At 38.1% G+C, this 23,215-nt stretch overlaps 1 protein-coding gene across 5 annotated transcripts in view; it reads left to right on the top strand.

Moving 5' to 3' along the window:
- The window catches only part of AUTS2 (activator of transcription and developmental regulator AUTS2), a 1,159,817-nt gene that overhangs the window by 291,993 nt on the left and 844,609 nt on the right, over positions 1-23,215 (top strand). For all 5 annotated transcript variants that reach the window (XM_053663485.1, XM_053663486.1, XM_053663484.1 and 2 more), the window contains exon 2: positions 7,272-7,484. In XM_053663485.1, the coding sequence (XP_053519460.1) occupies positions 7,272-7,484 (213 nt within the window). The remainder of the gene's footprint in view (positions 1-7,271; positions 7,485-23,215) is intronic.

Here is a 23,215-nt window from a genome sequence, read left to right as displayed (position 1 = left end):
TGTGCTGCTATGAACATTGTGGTGCATAGGTTCTTCGATATTGATGTTTTAGTATTCTTAGGATATAATCCTAGCAGTGGAATTGCTGGATCAAAAGGCAGGTCGATTTTTATTTTTCTGAGAAAATTCCATACTGTTTTCCATAATGGTTGTACCAGTCTGCAATCCCACCAACAGTGAACTAAGGACCCCTTTTCCCCACACCCTCTCCAACATTTGTTGTTTGTTGCTTTGTTTATGATAGCCATCCTGACTGGTATAAAGTGGTATCTCATTGTGGTTTTAATTTGCATCTCTCTGATAGCTAATGATATTGAGCATCTCTTCATGTGTCTCTGAATGTTCTGTATGTCCTCCTTGGAGAAGTGTTTGCTCAAGTCCTTTTCCCATTTTCTAATTGGGTTGGGTGTCTTCTTAGAGTGGAGTCGTGTAAGTTCTTTGTATATTTTGGAGATTAAACCTTTGTCTGAGGTATCATTGGCAAATACGTTTTCCCATACAGTTGGTTGTCTTTTTAATTTAATACTGTTTTCTTTAGCCATGCAGAAGCTTTTTATTTTGATGAGATCCCATTTGTTTATTCTTTCCTTTACATTCCTTACTCTAGGGGACATATCAGTAAAGAAGTTGCTGCGTGAAATATCTGAGATTTTCTTGCCAATGTTCTCCTCTAGGACTTTAATGGTGTTATGACTTACATTTAAGTCTTTTATCCACCTTGAATTTATTTTGGTGTATGGTGTAAGTCTGTGCTCAAGTTTCATTTTTTTGCATGTAGCTGTCCAGTTCTCCCAACACCATATGTTGAAGAGGCTATCTTTACTCCATTTTATGTTACTGCCCCCTTTGTTGAATATTAATTGACTGTAGAGAGTTGGGTTGATTTCTGGGCTCTCAGTTCTGTTCCATTGGTCTATGTGCCTGTTTTTATGCCAGTACCAGGCTGTTTTGATTACAGTGGCCTTGTAATACAGTTTGATATCAGGTATTGTGATCCCCCCTACTTTGTTCTTCTTTCTCAAAAGAGCAGCTGCTATTCGGGCTCGTTTATGGTTCCATGTAAATTTTTGAAGTGTTTGTTCTATGTCTGTGAAATATGCCATTGGTACTTTAATAGGTATTGCATTGAATCTGTATATTGCTTTGGGTAGTATGGACATTTTGATGATGTTAATTCTTCCAATCCATGAACAAGGTATATGTTTCCATTTGTTTGTGTCTTCCTTGATTTCTTTCTTCAGTGCTGTGTAGTTTTCTGCATACAGGTCCTTTACCTCCTTAGTTAGGTTTATTCCCAGATATTTTATTTTTCTTTTTGCTATATCAAATGGGATTTTTCTCTTTATTTCTGCTTCTGCTGATTCACTGTTGGTATACAAAAATGCCTTTGATTTCTGGATATTGACTTTGTAACCAGCTGTTTTGCCAAACTCATTAATTAGTTTGAGCAGTTTTTGGGTAGAGTCTATAGGATTTTCCATGTACACTATCATGTCATCTGCAAACAGTGACAGTTTAGCTTCCTCCTTTCCTATTTGGATGCCTTTTATTTCCTTTTCTTGCCTGATCGCTGTGGCTAAAACTTCCAATACTATATTGAATAGAAGTGGTGAAAGTGGACAACCTTGTCTTGTTCCTGATCTTAGTGGAAAAGCTTTTAGTTTTTTCCCGTTGAGTATGATATTGGCTGTAGGTCTCTTATATATGGCCTTTATTATTTTATTTTGAGAAATGCTCCCTGTATTCTCACTTTGCTGAGTGTTTATATCATAAATGGGTGTTGTACCTTATCGAAAGCTTTTTCCGCATCTATTGATATGATCATGTGATTTTTGTCTTTGCTTTTGTTTATGTGATGTATTACATTTACTGATTTGCGAATATTGAACCATCCTTGCATCCCTGGGATGAATCCTACTTGATCATGGTGTATGATCTTTTTGATATATTGTTGGATGCGATTTGCCAATATTTTGTTGAGGATTTTAGCATCTATGTTCACCAGCGATATTGGTCTGAAGTTTTCTTTCTTTGTTGTGTCTCTATCTGGTTTTGGAATTAAGATGATGCTGGCTTCATAAAAAGAATTTGGGAGTTTTCCATCCTTCTGGATTTTTTGAAATAGTCTGTGGAGAATAGGGGTTAGCTCTTCCTTAAATGCATTGTAGAATTCTCCTGTGAAACCATCTGGTCCGGGGCTTTTGTGTGATGGGAGTTTTTTGATTACTGCTTGAATTTCTTTTGCTGTTATTGGTGTATTTAGATTTTCTGCTTCTTTTTCACTGAGTTTTGGAAGATTGTATTTTTCTAGAAATGTGTCCATTTCCCCTAGGCTCTCAAATTTCTTGGCATACAGTTCTTCATAGTAATTTCTTACAATCTCTTCTATGTCTGTGGTATCAGTTGTAATCTCTCCTTTTTCATTTCTGATTGTGTTTATTTGTGTCCTCTCTCTTCTTTTCTTGATGAGCCTACTTAAATGCTTGTCTATTTTGTTTATCTTCACAAAGAACCAACTCCTGGATTCATTGATCCTTAAAATTGTGCTTTTAGTTTCTATGTCATTTAATTCTGCTCTAATCTTGGTTATTTCCTTCCTTCTGCTTGCTCTGGGCTGTCTTTGTTGTTGTTCCTCTAGTTCTTGCAGGCATAGGGTTAGGTTGTTTGTTTGAAATGTTTCTGTTTTCTTTAGGTAGGCCTGTATTGCTATAAACTTCCCTCTCAGGACTGCCTTCGCTGTGTCCCATAAATTTTGGGTTGTTGTGAGATCATTTTCATTTGTTTCCAGAAATGTTTTGATTTCTTCCCTAATTTCATTCTTGACCCATTCGTTGTTTAATAGCATACCATTCAGTCTCCATGTTTTTGGGTGCTTTGGGCTTTTTTCTTTGGGGTCGGTTTCTAATTTCAGTCCCTTGTGGTCAGAGAAGATGCTTGGTATGATTTCAATTTTCTTGAATTTTTTGAGGCTCGTTTTGTGTCCTATCATGTGGTCTGTCTTTGAAAATGTTCCATGTGCATTTGAAAAGAATGTGTATTTAGCTTCTTTGGGATGAAGGGCTCTGTATATATCAGTTAAGTCCATTTCATCTAGGGTGTTGTTTAATGCCACAATATCTTTGTTGATAATTTGTTTGGAAGATCTGTCCATTTTTGATAGTGAGGTGTTCAAATCCCCTACTATAATTGTGTTGCTGTCAATATCTTTCTTGAAGTCCTCTAAGATTTTCTTGATATATTTGGGTGCCCCTATGTTTGGTGCATATATGTTTACAATGTTAATGTCTTCTTGGTGGATTCTTCCCTTGAGTATAATGAAGTGACCTTCTGGGTCTCTCTTTATAGCCTTTTTTTTTGAAGTCTATTTTGTCTGATATGAGAATTGCTACCCCAGCTTTTTTTTCTTCTTGCCCATTTGCTTGGAAAACTTGTTTCCAGCCTTTCACTTTTAGTCTGTGATGGTCTTTTGTCCTGAGGTGAGTCTCTTGTAGGCAGCATATGTGTGGGTCATGCTTTCTCATCCATTGAGCTATTCTGTGTCTTTTGATTGGAGAATTTAATCCATTTACGTTTAAGGTTATTATTGATAGGTACTTACTCATTGCCATTTTTTGTACCTGTGTTCTTCTCTGTCTCCCTCTTATCCTTCCTTCCCTTAAAGCAGTCCTTTTAGTATTTCTTGTAGAGCTGGTTTGGTGGAGGCATATTCTTTTAGACTTCTTTTGTCTTGGAAGCTCTTTATTTGGCCATCTATCTTGATTGAGAGCCTTGCTGGGTAAAGTAGCCTTGGTTGTAGGCCTCTGTTTCTCATTACTTGGAATATTTCTTGCCATTCTCTTCTTGCTTGAAGTGTTTCCATTGAGAAGTCAGTAGCTAACCTTATTGGGGGTCCCTTGTATGTTATTTCTTTTTTCTCCCTTGCTGCCTTTAAGATTCTCTCTTTGTCTTGGAATTTTGCCATTTTGATGATGATGTGTCTTGAAGTGGGCCTCCTTGGGTTCCTCTTGGTTGGGACTCTTTGTGATTCCTGGATTTGTGAGACTTTTTCTCTTATCATATTAGGAAAATTTTCTCTCATTACTGGTTCAAATACGTTTTCTATCCCTTGTTGTTCTTCTTCTCCTTCTGTTATTCCTATTATTCAGATATTATTACGTTTCATATTGTCTTGCATTTCTCTTAATCCCTCTTCATTCTTTCTGAGCCTCTTTTCATTTTCTTGCTCTTTCTGTGAGATGCTTTCTACCTTGTCCTCCAACTCACTAATCCTATCCTCCGCTTCATCTATCCTACTTTGGAAACTTTCTACTGTGTACTTCAATTCGGAAATTGTATTCTTCATTTCCTCTTGTCTCTTGCTGATAGTTTCCATTTCCTTTTTGATGTTGCTGTAGTTTGCAGAGAGATCATTATAGTTCCCCTGTAGTTTCTGGTAGTTCACTGTGAGCTCTTTGAACTTCATAATAACCAGTGCTTTGAATTCACTGTCTGATAGTTGATCAGCGTCTATTTCATCTAACATTCTTTCTGAAGTTTCTGCTTTTTCTTTCATTTGGGGATTGTTTCTTTGTCTTCCCATTGTTTGAGACTCTTCTTGTTAGTCTCTGCTTCCAAAATTGATCTGTTCTGAAACACTGGTTTTATGGTGTAAACTTGTGTGGTATGATCCTTGTGAAGTTCAGTGGTGCAGACTCCTTGAAGTTTCTTGATGTTCTTCGTCTCCACCTACACTCACGCTGGTCCTCACACTGGTCCCTGCGTTGGTCGCCTACCACTGCTGAATGTCCCGGCTCTAGTAGGCACCTCCTCAAGCACCCAGGCCCGTTACTATGGCAGTGGCACAGAGGCTGGGAATGTCCCGGCTCCCGTATCTGGCTCTCTCTGCCGCCCAGGGCCGTCACAGGGGCTTGGAGTGTCCCGGTTTCCGTACCTGACTCCCCGGCATCTAGTCCTGTCTCTATGGCAGTGGCACAAAGGCTTAGAAAGTCCCAACTCCCATACCTGACTCCCCGGGGTCCAGTCCCGTCGCTATAGCAGCGGCACAGGATCTGAGAACTTGCCGGCTCCCGTAGCTGGCTCCTCTGCTGTGTCACAGGGGTCTGGAGACTGGGCTGATGTGCACATACTCCCTCCAAGTTGGTGTGTTGTCCATATGATGATGGCTCCTGGCTTCTGGGTCCCTGTTCGTGAGTGCTCGCTGATGCGGACACCAGCCCTCAGTGTCCACGTCATTATGGATGAAATGAGACATTCACACTGACTACCGAGTCCAGTGGAGGAAAAGGGACAGTATGGCTTTTCTCTCAAGGGAAGCAAAAGCCGCTAGGCTTCTTGATTTCCTGTTTCAACCAGCTTTCCTAACACTCTGTACTAGAAGCAGTTTGGGACATTATGAAGTAAATATTGCAGATTGTAGGTTCAAGTACTTTAATCAGTTGTCTCATTAATGCATTTACCTAGCAAACATAAATATATGTACTACCTAATATTTGCCTGAGTCTGTATGTGAAGCTCTGTGGTCACTGAGATGAATGAAACTTAGTCCCTGCCCTCATTCTCTCAAGGAGTGATGCTACCAGCTGCCTCAGGACCTTTGCACAAGATGTTCTTGCTGCTCAGACCTTCAAATCTTGGCCAAATGACAGTCATCTCTTAAATCACACCTCCCTCCTCTCCACTATACCATTTATCTCAGTTTTAGTACCCTTTACCTTTCCTTTATAGAGCAGTTAGTTTAGTTTGCAATTATATTATTTTGTGATTTGATTTAGTATTTGTCCCCTAAAACCTAAGCTTCCTGAGGCAGGGATTTTTCCCCCTACACAATTGTTTTTTCAGCACTGTAGGAAAGTGGTAAGTTTGTACTAGGTGCACAAAAAAATTTTTGTTGAATGAGTGCATGCCTGAGAACATTGTTATTGCCCTATATAAAGGGCTCCTGAGTAGGCAGCGCTGCAAAAAGTCCTTGAGCTAGAAAAGGTATAGCTGTGGAAGGGAGGGCTTTTGAGACTAAGGGAAAGCAGACCTGAAAGTCCAAGGTCCCAAACGAACAGCTGTGGCTTTTCTGGGAAAAAGATATCCAGGATCTCTGTGTCTTCCAATTGGGGAGTGTTGGGATACAAGTAGCAGAAGCAGTAGAATAGGTAACTACCTCAATATTTTTGAAGGAGAGGAAAGAGTGGTATTTTGGGGAGAACTGAGAAAGGGAACTTTTTCTTCTGGTTTTATATTATTTTTAAATGTGCACTGAGGACTATAGACACTGAGGAATTATGTAGGGGTGAGACTCTATGAAGGAGCACTTTCAGTGAAGGAGATCATATTTATTCTACAAATGATAGAGTACCAAATCCTTTCAATTTTAGTGCTTAATGGGATTTCTCATGAATCAGAGGACATTCATATGTATGGAATGCGGTCATATCTGAGCATATTTTTCACATGGGCTCAGATTTGCAGTGACTTATTCCAAGCCTTGTAATGAGTAATGTCAGCATCAGGGCTTGAACCCATGTCTTTTTGAATGCCAGTATATCTTGAGCTGTCTGCAGGGACATAACTCCTCTAGGTTGTATGGCCTGAAATTCTTGCCTGTAGTTTCTATAGATGCTGCTTGCTATTCCAGAACATCCGTTACCCTCCTCCTACCCTTTCTCCCACCCCTGCCACCCACAGCAGTAAATGAAAAGTTGCTTTTGATCTTGGTGATAAGACTGTTACATTTTGCAAAGAGGATAGGAATTAAGGATACTCAGAGGAACTTGTGGTAAAAATATAATGCCTTAAGGGAACATTTTAATGGTATGAATTGACAGTTTCTTTCTTGCTGGCTCACATCCACTTGGCGCTGGTATGTTCACTCTTGTGCTGCTGTTTTTGAATAGTATGCACACTTAGTACTCTTTTGAAACATAATTGATGTACCATCTTGGGAAGTGAGTGTATTTAGCTGCTTCAGGGAATATTGTGTGCTGGACTCAGCACAGAATCCAACGGAAAGCCACTGTCCCAGGGAGCACTGTAATCACATTTATGGATAGGTACTTTGTGTTTAGTTGAGTTTTTTGCTCAACAACAATAAAAAGGATATATTTGTGGTGGCATTAGGGATTCAGAGCAATTAAGTGCCATGTTTCCTTGTTTTAGGTATTCTCATATCCCACTTTCCTGTTCTTCCCACCTTCCCTTTTAGTAACTCCAATTAGCCTGTATTTTGCTTGAGTCCTTAGATACCTGTATAAACACCAGTTCTCTTTCCTTCTTTTCTACAGAAAGATGTAGCACTTAAGCCTCAGGAACGTGTGGAGAAACGCCAGACCCCTCTGACAAAGAAGAAACGGGAAGCACTTACCAACGGCTTGTCCTTTCATTCCAAGAAGAGCCGGCTTAGCCACCCACATCACTACAGCTCAGATCGAGAAAATGACCGCAATCTCTGCCAGCACCTTGGGAAGAGAAAGAAAATGCCAAAGGGACTCAGACAGGTATGGACGCTTTGTTCTTTTCATGGCTGAACACCGCTCACCCCAGGCCTTGGGTACCAGTTCCTTTGTGGTTCTTCCTAGTGGTTGGAGAAGATGTCCTTGTGGGATGCTGAAAAGCTTCCCTGCAGAGCTTTATGGTTGGTTTTAAAAGAATATACCAAACCAAGCTCTGTGTTTTGTATTACGATTGGAAACTTCATTGTGGTACCTTTTTAGTCAGATGTGCTCTGTGTGATAATGCTGCTGTTATTGCTGTTGGCATGTAGGGCAGACTGACTGAAGACTTGATGGTAATCAGGGTAGAGTGGCTGGTAGGGTGTAAAGATCCTTATAATTAGGACAAACAGAACAGGCAGATTTGAGCATATAACATCGTGTATCTAAAGGTTCTGAGTTGCTAAAATTGGTTATCTACATGCAAGCAGTGTGTTGCAGAGGTTTAGATCTTCATGGGAAGCTTAGATACTGTGGCATGTGGGAGAACAGTGGCAAAGAAATGAATTTGCCTTTCGGTTCCGTAGTTGCTGTCTGTAGCCCATGATTGAAGACTATCTTTCTGATCTTTTGACTGTATGAAAGTCTGGTAGTAGGGCTTACTGATCTGTTAATAATTAGGTTTCAATGGTCCACAAGAAAATAAAGCTCTTGGCATTTGGAGAGCCTTTCTGCCGGTGGATGTCCCCACATGAGATAGATTAATAATGACAAATGAAGCTGCTTATCGCAGTTTTTCTGCACAAATGCAGAGTCTTCAGTGCCTGCTTAGTTACCAGTGTCCTGGGTGTGTTTGTTTTTGGTGGGACCTCTGGATGGGGATTACTGTCACTTAAATGAAAAAGAAGAAGGGAGTGTATTTCATAGAACAAGTGCTCTAATTAAAAGCTGAATAGGTCATTTATAGTTTGCACATGTTTCTCTGCAAAGGGAGAATATCTAGGATTATATAAAACAGTGGTTCCAAAACCTCACAGGTCATTATAATCATATCATAAGCCTTGTTAAATAAAAATGCATAGCCCCTCACCAAGACCTAGTGGATTAGAATGTACTGGATGAGGTGCAGGTATTTGTAGTCTTTTTAGAAAGTTCCTATTTGATAATGGTCAGGCCATTTTGGAAATAATTCTTGTAAAGCATCAAGAGTATATTTTTGGTGATGATTTTTAGTTCAAAGATTGGATGGACCAAAAGCTTCAGTAAGATCTACTGGACATTTTGGGATCAGAGTTTGACCTGATGGGTAATAAAGGGTATACTCCTGAGAAGACATCTAGAGAGACGGATTTCAGCATCATCTCAGAAGGATTTCAGGGAAGTATCCCCAGATGTGGCACACAGGGCAGTTTTTCCTAAAGATACATGTGTTCTTAACTGAAGTGCTAAATTGCAATTATAGTAATAGTTACATTTATCTAATGCTTGCCATATTAATAGTCATTCAGTGAGAGAAATTGTGTATTGTAATCTGCATTTCTCACAAGAATCATAGCTGGTAGGTAATATGATTGCTTTACAGATAGGGACACTGAAGCTCAAAGAAATAAAGTGACTTGTCTATGGCCACTTAGTAGTAAGGGACAGAGCCAAGGTTGAAACTCATCTTCCTTTGGCTTGCTCATTAGCTCTGTATGTCCTGCCTTTCTTGACAGACAATAGGATTGAACATGAAGAGAAAGAGAATTCCATGTCATGGGATGTAGGGGATCTGTGTATTTCTAGAAACTACAACACTTGATTAGTTTGGTCAGAGCTGTGATATTGGTCATAAAATGGCCTATGAAGGCATGGGAAGAAACTGGTTTAAATACCAAGTTCAGAGAGCAGGGAAAGCTGGAAAGTTTGAAAACAAGCACATTTGGATGAAGGTTTATACTTTTATTAATTTATTTTTGGATAGAGAGTGGAAAAGGGGAAGAAAAGCTAAGTCCCATACACAACAGTGTTCCTGTGGTATTTGTGACTCCCAACTCCTGCCTCTCTGTGTGAGACATGTGAGGAAACTCATTATTTCCCAGTGGAGAGAGATGGCAGTGTAACTACCACCTCTTCCCTGGGCTCTCCCTCCCAACAGGCAAGCCAAAGCTTCTTACCCTTTCAGGCAAGAAACCAATTTAATTCTGAACCTACACTCAGCTGTGGTTCCTCAACCTTGACATTCTTATTCCCAGACCCTGACTTTTCTATTCTCTGTCCTCAAAATTCTTCTTTTTAGTTTGCCCTCTGGTAAAAGACTTTATGATCATAAAAGAAGGTAGGATTCTATGTCTCAAATTTGAGAGGCTTTTGGTCCTAATGATCAGCCTTCTGGTACTAGTGGTATTTGAAATCAAACCTATTCTTGTTTGAGGTAAAATATTTGAAAAGCAATTATATTGAATTGTATTTTGGACTATGTAAGGGCTTTTAAAAACAAGTGGTGTTTTCTTATCTTCAGTGTTCATGCCAAAATATACTAACCAAATCGTGTTGTTTTTCTAATAGGAAGAAAAGCAGAAGTTGATAATTGAGATAAAGCTATAATACTTTTCATTTGTAATATTCCTAGAATTATATGTGTTTCTATTAAACCACGAATGAATCACAGTCTTTTGCAGACCATCTATAAAATGGAGAGGTTTTCTTGGGCCCCTTCCTCTATGTTCCATGGTTCTTTAAAATTGTGAGTAACATGGATACACACACACACACACACACACACACTGCTGTTGAGATCTGAAAAGGAAGGCCATGCTAGGTCTGAGGGTAATTTAGTATTGCAGTCTGATTGGTTCTGTGCAGACATTTAAAGGAGAGGAGTGAGATGTGTTTCTGGTGGGAGAGAGAGGCATGACTGGTTGTGTGTCACCCCAGACAAGTGCCATCTGCTTTGTGATCATTGGTAGAAGGTGACACATGAGTGTTGAATGGCCACAGTTTATGTTCAAAAACTTGTGCTGAGGATATTTGCACTTGTTTTTCTATCGTGATAGAGGCCCACATACATCACCATTACTTTTTTCCCTGCTTTCGTCTCTTATCTGATAAAGTTACTGAATCTGACCATCTTAGTTGGGAGGAGACCTTGAGATGAGAGTGGACCTTGAGGACAATTTCTAAATTAATGGATTGTTCTTTAGTGCTTCTTATTGAGGGAATTATAATCACAAGAACTATAGATGAAAGAGGGCAATAGGAACTGAGAATTCAGTCTTTATTTTTGACTTGGTACAAGTGGATTATGTTTGCATTATATTAGGAAATAGTACTTCCTGAGCAGGCAACTTAATGCACAGCTTTCCTGTAATTATTGGGAGATGTTACTCCTTAGTGGAGAGGAAATAATAGGATTTTTTTTCTGAGAAGCCATTGAAGGCAACTAATCTTTTTACTGTGAGAGTGCAATTAAATAGTTTTATAAGAGAGATGTGTAGTTCTAAAACCAAACCGCCTTTTTCTTCTCTGGCCTAATTAGGAAACCTCAGTTCTCCTGATGTTTTTCCATATTATTAAATGTATGTTTTTACCAGCACTTAATGGAAATTATTTGTTGGATTGTATTTTTTAATTGTATTTTTGAGTTCACCTACATACTGACTTAGAAGATGCTGAGCTGGCAACTGTCTTATAAAACGGTTGCGCGTTTTACATGGCAAATTGGGACACTCCTTAATTTCCAAAGGGATTTAAAAAGATAAAGAAAGGAACAAGTTAATTGTTACACGAAAGAGTACATGTCTTTCTGACCCCCTGAGGCCTGTATTTGTCCTACAGAGAACTATTTACTCATTATGTGGAGGCTCAGCCATTATGTAGAAAAGTTTTTACTAATAAGAATATGGCAGTTTTTTTTTCCTACTTAGACTTAGAATTGGAAAAATCAAAACAAGTTGTACAAGTCCTCTCTGTAAGGAGCTTTATTTTCCAATTTGGAGACTTAAGTCACAATGTAATGACTGAGAACACAACGAAGTGATGTGTTGCCAAAACTTTTAGCCAAATTATGACTTTGTCAGAAGCATTTTGAGCAAACTTAATTCTTCCTAGCATCTTGAGTTTTTTCTTTCCTTATGTCTAATTCTAGACCGTAATGGATGCTTAAAAATTTAGTACTTCATAATTTAAAACACTGAGTGAACAAAGCAGTTTAAAAATATAGAGACAATGAAGAAAAGTTGATAAGAGTTCAGAAAATTCTCAGTTTGGTTCTGAATGGAGATTTCTAAATCTCCATTTAGTTCATTTGTCTGTCATTTCTGACTCTAGTATGAATTGAACCAGAGGAAATAGGCTTAAGTGAACTAGGAGGAATTTTGAGATTATATGAACTCTTCAACACACAACAGAATGGATCATCAAAATAAATCCTAGAGTCTCCTTTCTAACTGAATCTTAGGTGACAAAAATATATTTATTTAAGGGCAGAATTTCACAGAGAAAGAGGCCTCCTATTGAAATTGCTTGTAGGCGTTGCAGAATACCATTTGAGGGGAAAATAAAGGAATTTGGGATTATTTCAGGTAGACTCTAATCTTGCTGGTGAGAATGGTTTATGTGGTTTAAAAATCTTTACACAAATTGAGCAGGGTAGGTATTGCTTATGGAATGAAAATTTATTTTTCTCTCTGAAGGGTGTAGTGCAGTGGACTCAAACTTGGTGGAGCATTTGGAGCTGACAATGAAGATAACAAAATTGTATACAAAATTACAAATCATAGATACCAAAAATGTATACTGATTTCTATGAAAAAAAAAAAAAAAAGGAATTGATCCCACTGTCTTTTGTTAGAGCTTTTTGAGCTTTTGTTAGAGCTATGCCTGGTGGTTGCATCTGTTTTCATGACCTTATTTGAAGTAGGTTGTGTTGTTTCAAAGGGTCCGGGTGCGTAGTCGCCATCTGTGCTTCCAGTTGTCCTGATGGGGCAGCACATCTCACACGTGCTCTTCTCCTTTGAAAACATTTACCACCAGCGGCTGATCCTTTATTTCAGTTGGACTGACTCCGATTGTCTGAAGACTTCTCTGTGACATTTGTTACTAGTAGAAATTAATTTGCAAAGGAGAATTTATAAAGGAAAACTTTGATTAAACAGACCCAGTTCAAGTCACATTTTTTAAGAGCTGCCAAATAGTTTGGGAAGAAATGCAGGCTGAAACCACATAGGTATTTATCCCCCTTGACTCTAAGAGCCTACAGGTGTCTGGAAATCAGAATATTTGAAACAGCGATATAATTAGGGGTTATACTTGAGTAATAAAAAGACATCCAAGCTGTGCTCTGTGCTCTTTCATAAATACATTTGTTTTGATGGTTGAATGACTGAAGATACCTTGAGCTGGTATTAAGAAATATGAGCTGCAGGTAATCTGTATACTTCACATTTTCATGTATAATGTATTATTTGGGATTTCATTTGTTTTTCAAAAAATTGTGTAGCCACATGAAAATGACTGAGATATCAAAGGTTTTTTTTGTGTGTTATGAATTTAATTAAGTTGCATTTTACTTTTTTCCCTTTGCCCACCTACAGAAGTAATAATAAAAACATATAGAGAAAGATTAGGGGAAGAAAGATTGGCTTATAATTGCTTTTGGAATTTTGATTGACTTAAAAAAGTATAAGATGCCAGTTTTTAATATAGGTTATTGAGGAAACCCCAATTCAGGCTTACCTCTGTTCAAAATTAGTTGTGTATTATATTGGAGGTATTCGGAAACCTGGGACTAATACAATAAATTATATGAATGGTGCTTTGTTCTATTTTGTTTTATCTTGGGCATTTGGAAGCAGCAATAGTTTATTTTTGAGTTCTAGAATTTTTGATTGTATGTCTTCTGACTCTTTACATTGTTGTTTGGAATAGGTTCTGTCAGCCCTGAATGTTGGTAAGAACAGTGTGTTGACTGCTGGGGAGAGGAGGTATAATGGGACTAAATGGTAATGGAAAAAATACAATAAAGATTAAATTAAAAAAACAATGAGTATAAACATCACTTGACTTCAGAGAGACAGATATGTTTGGAGATGAGCTGTTGACTTATGTAATTCTTAACTAAAATTTAAGAAATTTGACTAAAAAATGAACATAGCTCATTGACTACCACCAGCTCATAAAATAAAACCTACAGAGAGAAAATAGGCTGAAATTGGAAAAGCAAAAACAATTAAAAGAATGGACAGTAACTCAGCTTGAGTGATCCTGAGACCTAAAGAAATTATTCCATAAAACAATGATAATCATTAACTCCTGCAGTAAGTATGTATTACATAGTATGTGTGTGCAAACCTTTATTATCAAGGGTCATTTAAGTCTTATATATTGTAGAGGAGTAAGAAGGACAAAGTGACAGTTACAATTCTCAAGTCCCCCGGCATGAATTCTCATAATATTAGTCATTGAATGGTGAAGGATCCTGTACTTCACTTAATAAGATTTAGTTGCTACACCACCATAGTTGATGAGGGTAGACGGAACTCCCTTTCTTTAATAAACACTCAATTTTTTGTGTTAATTTTCCTTTTTCCCTCTTGTGATGATACAGTGTTATGTCAGATTTTAGTTGCAGAACATGAAATAAGCCTCTGTGTGTTCTGCATTCTAATCTCTGCTTGCAGCAATCTCATCTCCACACAAGTCTGTACCTGACAGGTAAAGAGTGGGAGGTGGAAGCGGGTGAGTGGCTGTGCGGTTTGCAATGGTGCTGGTGGGAGGTGAGCAGATGGTTGTGATAGCCACATGTTCCGAGATTCTTCTGGGAGTCCATGGTGGTGACAGGCGACTCCAACGTGCTATTTACAGTTTGGGTTTGCAGTCTTTTAGTGACATCTGAATGGTCTTTAGTAACTGCTTTGAATACTGCCTTTCGAGGAGCTGCTAATTGAAAATGAAATTGTGGGTGGGCTTTAAGGCAGGCATGGGCAACTCTGTGTGGTAAATGGTACTTGAGAACTGTTGGATGTCTTGATGCCCAATGTGTAATTATTTTTCCAAGGAGGAAAAGCCAAAGGTGCATTTGAAGATTCAGTGTGTGTACATAGGCAAAGCTGAATGTCTTATCCTGGCCAGAGAGCCAACTGTGCACTCATTGGGCTGGAAACCTAACCATCTGTCCACAGCTCACCTTTGTGTGGTTCTCTTTAAATGCTTACAACTGTGCAAGGTTGTTATTTTAAATCTGCTATCATCTTACTGTATTCTCCCTTAGTTTTTGGTAGGATATCATCCTTCTTCCTCTGTTGTTCATACAGTTAGTATGCAGGACAAAATGATTTTCTGATTTCTTGAACTTTGAGAAATTATATTTAAGTTTTTGTGTAAAATATTTTTCTGGTAAACCTTTTTCTATGATACATTTCTGTTGAAGGCATTTGGGACCTCCAAATACTATGAGGGAAGAGGAAGGTGGTGAATTTGATTGAAATTTGACAGTTGGATGATGTTCTAGATTCTTTTATGGCTGCCTTCAGCCGCAGGATTGTCATTTGTATTTCATCTTCAAAGTTGTTAGCTAACATATCAGTAGCATTTCTGAAATGGTAGCTTTCATAAGTATTTATATGTTATTTTATTGCCCCTTCTCAAATAGCTTTGCACAGAGAAATCTTATGCTCAACAAGGAATGACCTCCCTCTTCGAAGTGCTGTTTGTTCTCTTTAATTAAACATGAAGATAGATGCAGTATTATTGCACTCTTTTTAGTTCCTTGAACATTTCAGTGAATAGTATCTGAGACAAAATTATACTGATTGATATGCTTGGTTTGAGTAGGACTGATATTTGCTTTTGGAGAGTCCCTGAGGCTCTGGCTGAGGGGACCGTAATCACACATTCCTTGCTATACTTAACCCTCAGTCCCATTAGACCTGTTTTGTCACAGTAACCCAACTGTTTTAATGCACTTGAGCTACCGCTGGGTGCTAATGATACCTAAAAGAACCTACTTCGGCATTCTAAATGAGTTCTGGAGCATTGCATATTGATGCAAGCATTGACTATTTTATACCAAGAAGATATAACAAAGTTCTTGCTGGAGCTTTGAATCTTTTCACACTTAGAGGTGTGCATTCTCACCCTAGTGCTCACAGACACACACAGAGCAGAAACTAAGTGTCTCACAAATGCAGGTAAATCCTGTTCCTGCAGTCATTGATCATGACTGTGCAGAAGCTGCCACTACTCCCACGTGCCTGCCTTTAGTGATGCTGTTGTAACAGGTTATTTGTTATCACTGCTTGCACCTGCATTTGCTCAGGAAACTCTTGTGTGTCATGTCTTGAAATCATGTAGTACAAAGCTGGACAGATTCTAATTGCTGGTGATAGTTCTGAATGGCTGAGATTAGCTATAATCAGATTGAAAAGCAGTAAGCTGCGTTTTCTGGATAGGGAACATACAGAAACACGTTTCACAAAAGGCAGTCTTTGGACCACTTATTTCAGAACAACTCTGGGGCTTTTGTGAACATGCAGATTCCCGAGCACTGCTTCTGACTTGTAATGTCAGACATAGCCCCTTGGGCAGGACTCAGCATGTGTCACCAAGTTCCTCAGGTGACTCCAGTTCAGGTGCTGCAAGAATTGTGCATTTAAGTAAACTGAATAGTACTTATTTGTATTTTCAGAAAAGGAAAAGGGAATATTAATTGCTATGTTATTTGCAAAACCTGTAACAAATCTTAAAATTTTTAAAGCATATTTTGTGTGATGATACTTTTATGAATACTTGGACTATGTTCTTGTTCTGTATATGTACTAATTGAGTTCTTTTCAAAAATATTATTGCCAAAAAGTGTTTATCCCAAATGCTATAGATATAATGTTACAGAAAATAATATCTTCAAGATGGCTACTTTTTATTAGGAATTTACTAGCATATAGCTTTAGTAGAACAATTTTTTTTTTCTTTTTAAACACAACTTTTATACATACGGTAAATAGAGTTTTTTCATTGTTTTTTCTTTTAGGTTCTACTTTTTTTCTTTAGTATCACAATGTTGTTGAATTCTTAGGTATATAAGTTTTATGAGTCCTCTATATTACAAAAATTGTGTTATTTTGTGGCAGTACTGGGGAGCAGGTGTGAATGAAATGGGAAAACACTGCCTGTGTGTGAGTAAGGACTAAATGTCATGGACTGTTTTCTTCATTATGAAGAAAACTTCAAATTAATAAAAATATCCTTGAATTTCTGGTTTGGGTTCCACAAATTTAAAATGAAATATTTTTGTAAGAATAAAAATCCTCACAAGAATTTTGATTTAAGTAGCAAAACCTACACTTAGATTTTACTACTGTCTGAGGTGTGTCAACGACAGGTACCTTTCATTTTTACTGTATTGCCGTGAGACCAGAAATTCTGTTCCCTTGGAGATGAGTGCAAAATGATCTACTGAAGAGTTACTAATGAAATTATCACACTGTGTGAGTAGACAATTAATAATGATTTTCGATTTAAAAAATAGTATCATCAGATTTCCCTAAGAAGTACTCAGGATGATGGTAAATGTCTCTGCTTTTCAGGTGAAATATAAAGCTGGGTAATAGACTCAGCATTCACTGCTGGAAGGTTGAATGATACTTTTTGAAATGTAACCTATTTGTGTAATTATCACCTGCCTCCTATCTTCCCATATTTAAACTCTAAATCTGTATTTCTCAAATGAATATGGCTGTAGGGAGGCTAGAAAGAGGCATTGCTGGGGTGCAACTGTGAAATTGTATGTGAAGGGGGGATGTATTTGAATCACTTAGTATGTGACAACTGCTCCCTTCATTCTCCAGGTAGAGTGAGGAAACAAATTGACATGCCTAGATATTGAAAGGGAACAATATGGGGTTTTAAAAAATGGTTTCCCTGGTGATTCTGACCTCCCTCTCCTCTGCCCCTTCTTCAGACCTTCCAGCCGTCTTTCTCCTTCCCTTTCTATATTCGAATCTACTTTCAGGCTACACTTTCAGCTCTTTGGCTCTCTCACATTTCTTCTTCATCCAGTGGCTCTTGCTTGCTTCTCGACTTAGAATTGCACGGGAAACCTCTTAGATTAGCTCTCAAAGTTACAAAATGCCTTCACCACCTGGTTCCTTGCTCCTTCACCATGATGGTCTTTTTCACTCAACATCTTATTGCTTCTTATCAGTACAATACTTACCTTATCTGTATTCTTACTGTAGTTCAGCATTATTTTACTCATTGCTATTGTAATCTTGTTTTAAAAAATCAGTGACTCTCCATAACCACGTAAATGAAATGGAAGCCCCTTACTGTAGAATATTTAGGTCTGAGTTTGTTCCATCCAATGTACCTTTCCAGCTGCCTCTCCTCATCCCCATATTCCATAAACATCAAGCTGTTGCTATATTTGTTATTTGCATGAATCATGTGCTTTCTCCACACTGCAGTGCCTTTGCTTATGCTGTTGCCTTGGTTTGGAATGGCCTTCAACAGTCACAACTTTTCCCTCAGAATTAATTGTGTTTTCTTCAGAATTCCCATGACCCTTTGTTTATGATTAGAGTTACCCCATTGTCTGTCACCTAATATGTAACATTTCTGATAGTGAAAGGGGGTACCATAAATAATTACCTTGGAACAATAAGCACAAATCCAGGCTTCCTGGAAAACTGGGATATATTGTCACTCTATTTATAACTCACATTAGTCCTTCTTCGTTTCACACCCTGTTGTAGACTTGGCTGTATACATGTCCTGCTCCCCAGTTGCAGTAAATATGCTTCCTGAAGCCATTACTGTGTCACACAACAAGGGCCTGAGCATGTGTTGCACAGAGTGAAGTAAGCCTTTAAAACCATCAGCTATCCCTGCCTTGAAAAACTCAGATACCTTTCTCATTTTTCACACTTCTATTCTCCAGCCCTTTCAATCCATTCTCCATACCACAAGCAGTGTGATCTTTTAAAAATATATATTTAATCATATTGTTCCCAGATGTAGATCCTCAGTGGCTTCTCAGTCTCCTTAACATTCAGATTCCTATGAGCTGCTGAACTCAGTTATCCAATTCCTTGTGTTTTCAGCTTTACCTCATGTTACTTTCTCTTGTTCACTGGCTCCTGCCCATTTGACCTTCCTTCATTTGCTCTGATATGTCAAGTTTTTTCCCCCATCTCGGGTACTTTACACGGGCTGCTCTCTCTGCTTGAAGTGGTCTTCTCTCTGCTCTTTGCCTGATGGGCTTCTTCCAGTCCTTTAGGCCTAAGCTGAAATGTCATCTTCTTAGAAAGGCTTCTTTTTGCCATATTGTCCACCCGAGAGTCTGCCTTTAGTCCTTTCTCCTTTTCACTCACCTTTTAAAAATTTTTCTAACACTTCACACAATATATAATTATAGGTTTTTTCTTTCTGATATCTTTTAGTATCTGCCCCTTCTGCTGGACTCCAGGTCCTCCTGAAGGAAAGTATCATAGTCATTTTCTCCATCATAGTGTTTGTAGCACATAGAAGAATGTGCTTAATAATTAAAGTTGCATGATTGAAGGTTGGAATAATAATTTTTCCCATCGACAACATTGCTAATCACACTGTTGTTGCATTCCAATGTTAATTGCTTACAGAAAACAATCCAGTACAATATGACCTTTGGTTTTCCTCTCCAGAGACATGAGTGTAAACTGAGATACTGATCAGCACATACATACCAGGCAAAAATTTATTCCAAGAATATGGTGTCTGCTCTTCTCCCTGGAATGTCAGACAGACTGCTTTCCCAGTGTCCTAGCCCATCAGGGTAGTCAAATTGCTAGTGCTGCCAGGAAAAGCTGGCCCAGGGAAACTACAATCTTCCATTTTCAGAGGTGATCCAAAAGACACTAAACAAGCAGCAGAGCAGAGAGAGAGAGAGAGGAAAGTGGGTGGGAGTGAGGTGGAATTCACTGAGCATTCTTTTACATGCAAATATTTATGCGTGGTTCTACTTTTTTTATCATAAAAGTACAAACTGTTTTTGGTATCAGAGCATGAATAGCATGTCTTTGCACTGTAAAATTATTGTCCCACATGCCTTCTGTCTAAAATATTTTGACTGTAGAAAACAGTTTTATTTTATTTCATTTTCAAATGGGCTAATTAATTCACTCTCCCCATATTTCCTGGATCAGCAAACATTTACTGAGCACCCTTTGTGTGCAAAACCTTATACAAAAGACTCTAATATAATAGAAAGATGTATATCATGAAAACTAACTTTGCCGTTGATGTTTTTACAGCTCGGTACCTTGGTACAAACAGCCTGTCCTGAATATTCCAAGTGAGGCTGAGATGATGAACTAATTGTAATTCAAAAGGAGAAACTGCTGAGCATCTCTCAGAGAATGAGTAACCTCAGATACATGTATTAAAGTTCCTTAAAATTGTGTCTTTCCCATCATGCTGTTTTTCTTGACCTCCCACTTGCCTTTCCAAAAAACTTTTGAGAATAATGCTCTATACCACTGAATGTATCAATAACTCTTCGAATCGGTGCTGTGTTGTATGTGTTTTCTTGGGTTCTTTTAAAAATAAGGGTTTTGGCATTCTCACATTTTCACCTCAGGTGCAATTTACTGGGAATTACCTAACAAGTAATTTTATTAAAATCTTAATGACTCTTCAGTGTTTCCAGAAATTGCCATTTTTTGACATAGACCATAAAAATAGGTATAGTTTCTTGAAATGATTTTGCTCCACTTTTGGAACTCTTGGTATCAGAAATTCAGATTTCTGTCCAGAATTAGAGGTTTTTATGCTAGTCTTTGCAAAGCAGAAACCAAAAATATCTATCACTTTCTGTCATTTATATTTACTTGGAAATAGATGATTATTTTCAAGGCAAGTAGAACTGTAAATATTCTAAAATATTGAAAAGGAGTATTTGAATGGAAAGTGAGGCCCCAAATTTGTAGTGGGGATACTTATGAAAGATTGTACAGTTAATGATCCCAGGCTTAGATTTTAAAGCAGTTCCTGATTTGCTAACAAGTTCTTTTATTTTCCAAAAGATAATTTATAATTGCTTTTTTGTGTTTGGAAATTATAACTTTCTTAGAAAATGTTTAAAATGGTGGTTCCCCAGCCAATTTTTAAAAAAATTGTCTTTTAAGGTTTGCTTCTCCTTTTACACTACTCACTTTTTCTTGGAATCGACTCATTAAATGTTTATTGACTGTGTACTTCTATGGGCCGACAGTTTTAGGTACGTGTAACAAACAAAATGACACAGATCTGTGCCTTGGTGGAGTCAGTCCTTACAGCTGCAGACAATTTCAATTTGAATGTCCAACTCAGACATTTATCTTAGCTTCCAGATTCATAAACCTAGGTGCTTATCACAAGGGTTATTAACCTGGGTCATCTATAAGCATTTCAAACATGTCTCACATTGAACTCTATACTGGTTGTCCTAAATTTGCTCTTCCTCTTCAGTTTCCTCTCTTAGTTAATGTGCATACCATCAGATAAACCTCCAAGCCACACATCTGTTAGGTCATGCTAGTAACCTGGAAGTTATATTCCTCTTCTTCTCTCTCCTTATACTCACACATCCTATAGAATTATGTCCTATGTATTCTCATTTGTTCCTCTTTCCACCCTTTCTGCCTCTGTGTTGATTCAGGAGGACCTGAATCAATGGCTGTAAGTAGTTTCTTAGCTGGCTTCTCTGCCTCTAATCTCAGTGTTCTTCAATCCATTCTCCAAATTCCTTCTAATGTAAATTTGAGAACATGCAAATTGAGTCATGTCACTTGCTTCAAAAGTTGTCATTGACTTCCTTTTACCTGTTGCAGGCTCACCTACAACTTCTTTATATGGTATAGAAGTACACATAATTTTATGCCTTTAAGAGCTCCCCTGTGTTCCTCTTGCTGCTTTTTGACCCTAGTATTCCTATCACATCAGTCTTATTTATTTTCTAAAATGTCATTCTCCACTTCCCCCCACAAATTTAAGTTCCCTTTGCTTTTGTGAGATAGACCCTAGTTACATGTGAGAAGCACATTCCTACTAAGTCAGAAATGGAATATTATACTTATTCAAATAACAACATATTTTTAAAAATTTTTGTTCAAGTACAGTTGTCTTCATTTTCCCACCACCACTTTCCCCTCCCCCACGCATCCCTACTTCCCACCTTCAATCCTATTCCCCCTTTGGCTTTGTTCATGGGTCCTTCATACATGACCCTTCTTTCCTCCTCCTCACTCTCCTCTGGTCACTGTCAGTTTGTTCTTTATTTTTTTGTTATATTTTGCTTGCTTGTTTGTTTTGTTGACTAGGTTCCACTTCTAGGTGAGATCATACGGTATTTGTCTTTCACCTCCTGGCATATTTCACTGAGCATAATGCTTTCCACTTTCGTCCATGCTGTCATGAAGGGTAGGATTTCCTTGTTTCTTTCTGCTGTGTAATATTTCATTGTGTAAATGTACTGTAGGTTTTTGATCCACTCATTTATTAATGGGCACTTCTTGCACTTGGCTATTGTGAATTGTGTTGCTATGAACATTGGGGTGCATAGGTTCTTTTGAATTGGTGATTCAAGATTCTTAGGGTAAAATCCCAGCAGTGGAACTGCTGGGTCAAAAGACAGTTCCATTTTTAGTCTTCTGATGAAATTCCATACTGTTTTCCACAGTGGCTGCACCAGTCTGCATTCCTGCCAACAGTGCACTAGGGTCCCTTTTCTCCACATCCTCTCCAACACTTATTATTTGTTGATTTGTATTTTTACCAAAATGTCCCCTAGAACAAGGGACATAAAGGAAGGAATAAACACATGGAACTTCATTGAAATAAAAAGCTTCTACACAAGTAAAGAAAACATCTGCAAAATGAAAAGGGAACCAACTGTATGGGAAAACGTATTTTCCAATGATACCTCAGACAAGGGTTTGATCTCCAAAATATATAAGGAAGTCACACAACTTCATTAGGAAGACAAACAGTCCAATTAAAAACTGGGGAAATAGCCCTGGCTGGCATAGCTCAGTGGACTGAGTGCAGGCTGTGAATCAAAGGGTCATTGGTTTGATTCCCAGGCAGGGCACATGCCTGGGTTGCAGACCAGGCCCCCTCTGGGGGCCACGTGACAGGCAACCACGCATTGATGTTTTTCTCTTTTTTTCTCACACTTCTTCCCTTCCCCTCACTCTATAAATAAATAAATAAATAAATAAATAAATAAATAAATAAATAAAATCTCTAAATAAATTTATTTAAAAAATGGACAACTAACTTACATTTGGAAAAGGATGCTTTTTTAACTGAGAAACTTGTGGTACAGGAAAGTTAAAATGTTTAGAGAACCATGGGAACTAATTTGGGGGGGTTATCCAAAAGAGGTAAACAAGATTTTAAAAAATTATAGTAGTTCTGATGGAAGTTGGAAGTGACAGAGGTTTTTGTTTATGGAAGTTTCTTCTTAGGTCTAGGAATTGTAAGCCAAGGACTGGCTATACTGAGTTCTTTGGGGCTTTTCATCACTAGAAGAAGTGCTTCTGTGAATGAATTCTTTAGGAGTTCAAACCCAGGGACACTAGACATGATCTGAGTCTTTTTATTCTGCTCAGTTAATACTGAAGTGACGGCTTACTGACATAAGGACATGGCTGTCACCAATCAGTTGTATAAACTTTGAGGGGATTTTAAAATGTGATGAATATTGACTTTTATTTTTAAATAAAGTACCTGAAAAAGTGACCAGAATATGCTACCAGTTTGTTGGAAGTATACAGCTCCACCGGCACAGTTATTCCGTGTTT

Source organism: Artibeus jamaicensis, unplaced genomic scaffold (genome assembly GCF_021234435.1).
Source record: "Artibeus jamaicensis isolate MK-2021 breed Jamaican fruit bat unplaced genomic scaffold, CSHL_Jam_final contig_3182, whole genome shotgun sequence".
NCBI classification, from domain to species: Eukaryota; Metazoa; Chordata; class Mammalia; order Chiroptera; family Phyllostomidae; genus Artibeus; species Artibeus jamaicensis.
This window is presented reverse-complemented; position numbering and strand designations above follow the sequence as displayed.